At 41.0% G+C, this 7,481-nt stretch overlaps 1 protein-coding gene across 2 annotated transcripts; it reads left to right on the top strand.

The window, feature by feature from the left end:
- Positions 1–288: 288 nt before the first annotated feature.
- On the top strand, positions 289–6,550 carry LOC147313842 (uncharacterized). Of its 2 annotated transcripts, none has more exons than XM_086260531.1 (6): positions 289–469; positions 1,357–1,431; positions 1,578–1,589; positions 1,703–1,822; positions 5,199–5,338; positions 5,935–6,550. In XM_086260531.1, the coding sequence occupies exons 2-6, from the start codon at positions 1,365–1,367 to the stop codon at positions 6,139–6,141; spliced, it is 546 nt and encodes a 181-aa protein (XP_086116657.1). In that variant the 5' UTR covers positions 289–469; positions 1,357–1,364; the 3' UTR covers positions 6,142–6,550. The 2 variants fall into 2 exon arrangements, with proteins under 2 accessions (XP_086116657.1, XP_086116656.1); XM_086260530.1 differs by having other exon boundaries at positions 1,703–1,834.
- Positions 6,551–7,481: the final 931 nt, after the last annotated feature.

Raw genomic sequence — 7,481 nt, 5'->3', positions numbered from 1 at the left:
CAGCCTATATATCAGCTTTGAGTGCTCTCTACAACCTTACCACGCGTCTTTATCGTTAACAGTAATAATGAGCCGTGGCTCATTTATATCAGTATTACAGTCGGAGGGGTAGCAGTCCCTACGAACTGTTTGGATAATATAGTTACTTTCCCCTGTGTTCCTGTTAATCATAAACTACAAATTTACCCCAAATTACCAAAATATGGATATTTTAATATGAGAATCGAGAGTAGAACATAAATATCGTATGGGAGGAATCACACACACACACACACACACACACACACACAGAGAAAGTGTGACGCTGTAACACGTTGAGGGAAAGAAACATATGAAGGCACAGTAACGGGGTGAGGTGCAGCTTTCTCCTCCTACAAACGGGCTCATTTCTCTGCCATTCAAAGGGAAGTAAGCGCAGACCTTCCGAGGACAAAGACAACTTCTGCAGGTTTTCAAAGCATCTCCAAAGGTATGTGATGGTTCTATTTATGGTTGAAGCTGCAAACGTGACTGGAAGGCGTCCGGTCACAGTCGTGGCGAAACGTAAATATGCATGCTATTAGTGTTTTTTTACTCCGAGCTCCGTGACCGATAAACAGGAACGTCACGAAGCTTTCGCTGTCTAAATTCGGACTATCAGCTGAGGTTAATGGCGGACCACGAAACATTCACACACATGTCGAATAAAAAAGCATTTTTGGGGGGCGGAGGGTTATAACACTGACCCGAAGGAACGAATCCTAAACAGACTGAAGTTTGCTGAAAGCTGACTTTATGGGGGAACTTTTGTGTGGCATTATGGGTCATCGGGCTCGGCATAACAGGCTTGTAAACACGCCTTTATCTTCTCCTCGGGGTTTGTTCACGACGAGCCCGAGGAATCACCTGAATGTGTTCCCAGCAGAGAAACCCTGACAGACTGCGGTGGACAGTTTGCATTGTTTTTGGACTGCAGCTGATCATAGCACACCCTGTTCTGCTTGGCTACTTAATAAGCTCAGCACAGCAGCAGATTCTCCACCTGCTGCAGGTTTTGGACAGAGTGTCCCTCATCTGTGATCTCCAGAAATCGACACTTCTACAGTTGCAGTCCAGAGCGCCAGCTGGTCATTGAATGGATTTTCAAAATAAGAGCGAGGTCCACTGAAGTAATAATGTGCATGGATATTTGGTTCTTGTGTGTAGACAGCTGTACACTGCGTTCAGCACAAGTGGCTTTGGTTATAAATGTGTTTAACTTAGAAAAACTGGACCCAAGTTTTCTGCTAAAATGAAATAAGACACAGACTCAAAAATCATGTGTGGATTTACTGTGCACCGTATTCATTAACCAACAAAGGACTGTGTTTGTGTTAGTCTACCTGATGGCGTCCAGCAGCTGCATCAATGTTGAGTTTTTGGATACAGCTGAGGATTCCTTCTACTTTGAAGGTAAAAGGCATTTTATACTTTCTCAGTAGTTGCTCAGTCTGTACATTTAATCATGTCATTATTATAGGTTAATTATGCAATTATTTAAATTTTATTTCTATTGTCTTTTTTTCAAAATGTGAACGCGTCCTCTGAAAATCTAAAAGTGGCTTCACCGGGTAAAGGATTTTAATATTTCTCTTTTTTAATTTCATTTTAGAATATGATAGCAGAGTAGTATTGTGAGGCGTGATGTGAAGCTCATCGTCGTGTTGTTCTCTCAAAAATACAGATTTTGAGGAGGATAATTTCAGAAAGTCAGGAGAGTATCATTGGTCCATTGAGAGCAAGAACGGTGCTGGATACCTGATTTTAAACCAAGAAGACACATTCGTGCTCCAGACCTGCTGTGGTAAGACCAGAGGTGGGTTGAGTATCCAAAAATTGTACTCAAGTTACTTTAAAATATTATTACTCAAGTAAAACTGAAAAGTAGTCGTCAAAAAAGTTACTCAAGTAAGAGTAAAAAAGTACTTGGTGAAAAGACTGCTCAAGTAGCGAGTAATTGTTTGAAATGTCCGATTTATTTTATAAATAAATGCTATCAGACAAACAAAAATAAATAAATATACAAATTTTACTATTTTCAACAGGAATATATGTAAAAACATCAAAATAAGGCACAACAATTCTAATTTTCAGATTTCAGTTTTTCACAACATAAAGCTTTTTTCACCAACACCTGCAGTAAATAATATAAACATATAAACAGTGCAAACTATTTCCAGTGAAAAGATATGCTGTAAACTTTATATTCATCTTTGCTCCAAATGGCACAGCAGCCTCAGAGAAAACAGAACGAGGCATCTTCAGCATATGTTCATACAAGGCAGCTCAGTTTACCATAAGTTGTATGGGTGTGCATCTGTTTCTGCATATTTAGCAAAAATGTGCCATTTCTTCACTCAGTGAGGTGATGGTTCAGCTTCAGCAGCAGTTTGCTCTCAACTGTTCAGCAGTGAACAGGAGTCCTGCATGACTAAGATTCCTTCACAAGCTCCTGATGCAGGAAGAGCTGTATTGATTTTGATCGACAGCTTCTTGATGTGAGGAACGCCATGCAATAGATCCACACCTCCAGTGAATGGACATGAAAGGTACCTCTCCAGCCCTGCTTCTGGCTTTCCTGACCCCATGGATCCATCATCTTAGTCGGTTAGGCTGCTGTTTGTGCTGGCCTCATCCAGCTCTGAGTCTAGGTGATGTCTGATGAAGTGGAGACCTGTGGAAAGATGTAAGGTTTTCAAAAGAATTAGCTCTGGTCATTATAGTGCTGTATACACTGCCAAGCTGCAGATGTTTGGCAAGAAGATTCAATCACACTGGAGATGTTTTTGTAGAAAAACAAAATCCTGTCATTCATGTCCCGCACAAACAGTTTGCAATGAATTCCAGATTAAGTTTAAAATAAGAACGCGTGCAAGGCTAAGCAGTGCTCGCCAACAGATCCTCCTGTTTGGCTGTTACTCTGGGAAAAGACGAAAGACGGTGATGGAAGCGCGACTGGAGCTGCGATGTAGCCTCTATAATATTTATATTGTACGAACGTGATAATTCTGTATATTGTAATAACCTGATATTATATTGTTCAAATGTGAAAGGTATAGTGTTAGAACAATAAACTTTTCACTTTTCTATGTTTCTTTTGCCTGGGTGGCAGCTCTATGCCTCCGTATCCGAGGCTTTTCAATGTGGCCTCACAAAATTATCACGACTACAACAACCATGAAAAGAGCTGGATGCTGCTCAATCACAGCTGCCTGGTCAATGTTTGTCATTAGTAATTTAGCAAAGTTGACGGTGTGTGTCTGTGTGAGTGAAAGACAGAGAAGGAGAGCAAGGGACAGATTTTGTATGATAAGCTTCATGTTATGGACGCACAGTTTGATCACTCAGGTCGCATCAGAGCATCAGGCCGTATAGTGTGAGACCTGCATCGTGACCTATGAACTTCTAACCCCTGAGATTTAATTGTACAGTTTGAGCAGGAGCTGAATAACGTGACTGAAAGAAATCGCAGTGTTTGCCCAGCTTAATGCAGACTGTTTAAACTGAACAAGCTGCTGCTTCACATAATAAACCCTGTCAGCAGCAGTATTGCTTCTGTTTTAACAGTTAAAGCAGTAGAGACGAGCTGTTTGCATGTGCATTGAACTGTAGCGTCATTAAAGTAACAAGTCGAATTTTGCAAATGTAGCGGAGTAAAAGTACCGTTTCTTCTTTATAAATGTACTCAAGTAAAAGTAAAGAGTATCGTGCAAAAAAGGTACTTTAAAAGTACATTTTTTGCAAAAACTTACTCAAGTAAATGTAACTCGTTACTACCCACCTCTGGGTAAGACAGAGTTCTTGTTGTTATGGTTACTGACTTTTCAGTTCAGTTTGGTTGAACTTGGCAGGCTCAGTAGGTAGAGTGGTGGCCCCATGATCAGAAGGGCAGGGGTTCGATACCCCTGAACAAAGGTACTGTCCCTACACACTGCTCCCCAGGTGCCCAATAATCAATATCAATAAAGTATTCCAAAAAAAAAAGAGCTTGTGCGCTAGCTTCTTCAACATTGTAATTGTTGAAATTTTTTAAGAATAAAGCAACTTGCTGAGAGAATAAAGCTGTTGACGCATGTTGATGGACATTTGTCTGCTTAGTCAGGCAGGGCTGGATCAGGTGACCCCAAATCCTCCCTTAATTACATTGCAATAGGCCTCGGCTGCTGGGGCTTCCCGTGATGCACGATCTCCCGTGATGAGCGTTTCTTGTTCATTCAGTAATGTAAGTCGCTAATGACTTAATGCACAGAGATGTATAAACACATAGTGAGTGAGAAAGGTGACTGAAGAAGAAGTACTCGATGCATCATGCAATCGCCCAGCAGCCTACACCTATCGCAGCATAACTGTTAATAAAGTAAAAAAAAAAAAAGGGTCAGCACGGTGGTTAGCAGTGTCGCCTCACAGCAAGAAGGTCCTGGGTTTGAATCCACTCTTTAGCCAGGGCCTTTCTATGTGGAGTTTGCATGATCTCCCGTTTCTGTGTGGGATCTCTTCGGATACTCCGGCTTCCTCCCGCAGTCAAAGACCTGCAATTAGTGGGGTTAGGTTAAACGATTATTCACACCTATATGTGAGTGGTTGTGTGTCTCTGTGTTAGCTCTGTGACACACTGGTGACCTGTCCAGGGGGTACCCTGCCTCTCACCCTGTGGCAGCTGGGAGAGGCTCCAGCTCCCTGCGACCCTGAATTGTTTAAGTGGATGGAAGTAAAGACCACTGACTGTACCTTTAAGTGAACAATGCATTTGTAGAACGACTGCAGAGGTCTACACTGTGGAGCGGGATTCACATTAGAAATGATTACAGCAACCAGCAACATGACCAGCTGCCTCTGCAGTGAGTCTCTCTCAATGTGGTGGAATTTCAACCCTAACATGTAGCTAAGTTTAGTGTTAATGTGAGTCCCAAATATAATAGATATAATAATACCATATGTCCAAATCTGCAGTCACTACAGCTGCTGCCTGTCAAAACGTGACCCCAGGATTTTAAATTGGTCGGTCCATTAAAAGCCGAACAAATAAGTTTGTGGAGCGCTGCAGTTTGGTCCTGTTTTGCACACAGAACAAACTGACACATATAGACGAACAGAACAGCAGGATATCATCACCTTTGTTCTTTAAAACAAGACATAGCTGAATGACATGCTGCTCTTGCTTGTCCTTGTTTCCTCTTCAGAGAAGAAACTCTGCATCTGGACCTATCGGAGCTCTACTCCAACCGATCAGGAAAAGTTGCCAGTCATGATATATACCCTAAAGAATGACCAGACAATGGTGGTATGTTGTAAGGAGCACAAAATTCAAGCTGTATCAATGGTAAGTACAAGAAAAGTCATTCAGAGTTGGTTTTAGTGCAGCGGTCTCCAACCTTTTTTGTGCCACAGACCAGTTTATGTCCAACAATATTTTCACGGACCGGCCTTTAAGGTGTTGCAGATAAATACAACAAAATAAAACCAGTACCAAAAAGAAGATTTATTCATAACACACAGGAAAAGACCCCGAGCTTCAGGTCTCGCGGTCCAGTACCAAATGACTCATGGACCGGTAGCGGTCCGCGGTCCGTGGGTTGGAGACCACTGGTTTAGATATTAATAAGAAACCAGTATATCAGTAAGTGTGTATTTTTACTGGCCCACAAAAAAGCTTTTATTTTTTATGTTTTTAAAAATGAATACAGTTTAATTAATAAATTTGAACCAGCTCTTAAAATGAGAAAAATCATCTCATTCTGCTAGTTTAATTAACATTGATTGTCATCGTTCCTGTTTGACACCATCACTAGACTCCTTAATTCTGCTTATTAAACAACAGTTTAATCTCCACGTGTGAAAGGGCCACTATACTTGATCTGCAGTGCGTCAGGATGACACAGTGATTGTTACTCTTTTTCTCCTTATGTCTGTCCATAGACGCCCCCCACAGACATCCCTGGAACGACTCACGAGGCTTTGTTCTACCAGATGGAACTTAATGGAACTAACAGGTTTAAGTTTGTGTTCTCAGAAGATCCCAACAAAGCTCTTGGAGTTGTGGATGAAAAAAACGGTCGTTATAAACTGACCCTGATTACTGAAGGTGTCGATGTTGACATGAGAGTTGATTTTGAGCTCAAATAATTAAAGAAGTTGTCTAAATAATGAAAAAAAGGCATCTGACTTGACTGAATGCAGATATCCGATGTAACAACTTCTTAAAGTCATAACTCAGAGTCACTTTGTGATTTAAATGGAACAAATCTGATCTCAAACCATTTGGAACCTCAACATGCTCCCTGTTGTATCATTCTAAGGTTACAATGTGTCCATCCATAAATCTTTAGTTAAAGGCAGCTTTGAAATGAGTTTTATCTCATTTGAGATTTTGTTAGTATTCAGTTAATCATTGAATATTGTGAGGTTGGACCCATGCATGTTTGGTTTGGGCCCGTGTAACCTCAGATTGAACCCAAAATTAGAACTATAAGCTCATACAACAATCTAGCTATTAGCATTTGTACATAAGAATAAAGGCTTTGTACTTCTTTCATTGTGTTTCTTGTTTTGTCATGAGTGGTGTACTTCAAAGAAAGTTGAAAACGGCCAGGCTCTGTTAGCATGAGCTAGCTCGACTAATCCCCGTCGGAGATGACGGGTAAGACGACAAACACGTCAGAGGAAATCTGTAAATCCTATAAACATAAAAGGCAACACCAGCGCTGTAAAGTAGTCGAGACTAATGTGAGATGAAGTTTTCTGAGGCGACATTATTAATATTCGGCCAGTGTAAAAGGTTCAAATGGAGCCGTGGCACGTACGCACTCGGGGTCGACATGTATACTCTATAAGCTCAACATAACCTGCTAACCCATCCACTGCTCCGTAGTACACCCCAGCTGAGCCTTGATGGAAAGAACAGAGTGACGCCAAATGTGGAAGCTGGAATAAAACATGTTTACTGCACAGGTGTTGTGACATCACACTCACTCCAGCCAAACACAAAGAAGTGCTGGTGTGGAAGCTGCATGCAAAGACTGTACATGTGTACTGTGTATAAGTGCATGTTCCAAGATTAGAATGTAATGGACTGCCATATTAAGTCTTATTTTACTGATTTGGGAACAAAAAGTAAAGTAAGTAAAAACAAAGGTGTTCGCAGGAGAGCAGAAAGAATCAGTGGCTCACGCAGCCCTGGCCCTAAGTTTACCTGCAATTTCTTCTATATATACACCACACATACATTCTCTCATATTGTCAAGATATTAAGATTCTCATTCTATACAATAGCACAGCTATATACTCATGTGAATCAGCAGATAACATTAATTATATATTATTTAATAATAATAATAATAATGGATTGCATTTATATAGCGCTTTTCAAGGCACCCAAAGCGCTTTACAATACCACTATTCATTCACTCTCACACACTGGTGGAGGCAGCTACAGTTGTAGCCACAGCTGCCCTGGGGCAGACTGA

The sequence above is a fragment of the Aulonocara sp. 'chitande type north' Nkhata Bay genome, linkage group LG14 (assembly GCF_057382095.1).
Source record: "Aulonocara sp. 'chitande type north' Nkhata Bay isolate Kocher_YH1m ecotype deep benthic linkage group LG14, A_spYH_male_GT1.1, whole genome shotgun sequence".
In the NCBI taxonomy this organism is placed as follows: Eukaryota; Metazoa; Chordata; class Actinopteri; order Cichliformes; family Cichlidae; genus Aulonocara; species Aulonocara sp. 'chitande type north' Nkhata Bay.
The sequence above is the reverse complement of the archived record's forward strand: the minus strand, read 5'-3'. Positions and strand labels throughout refer to the sequence as shown.

Excerpts from the sequence above, each read along its gene's own strand:
- LOC147313842 (XM_086260530.1), top strand. The coding sequence starts at position 1,365 with ATGGCGTCCAGCAGCTGCATCAATGTTGAGTTTTTGGATACAGCTGAG. Across the intron at positions 1,835-5,198 it reads CTGCTGTGGTAAGACCAGAG|AGAAGAAACTCTGCATCTGG; the intron begins GTGGGTTGAGTA and ends TTTCCTCTTCAG. Across the intron at positions 5,339-5,934 it reads AAATTCAAGCTGTATCAATG|ACGCCCCCCACAGACATCCC; the intron begins GTAAGTACAAGA and ends GTCTGTCCATAG.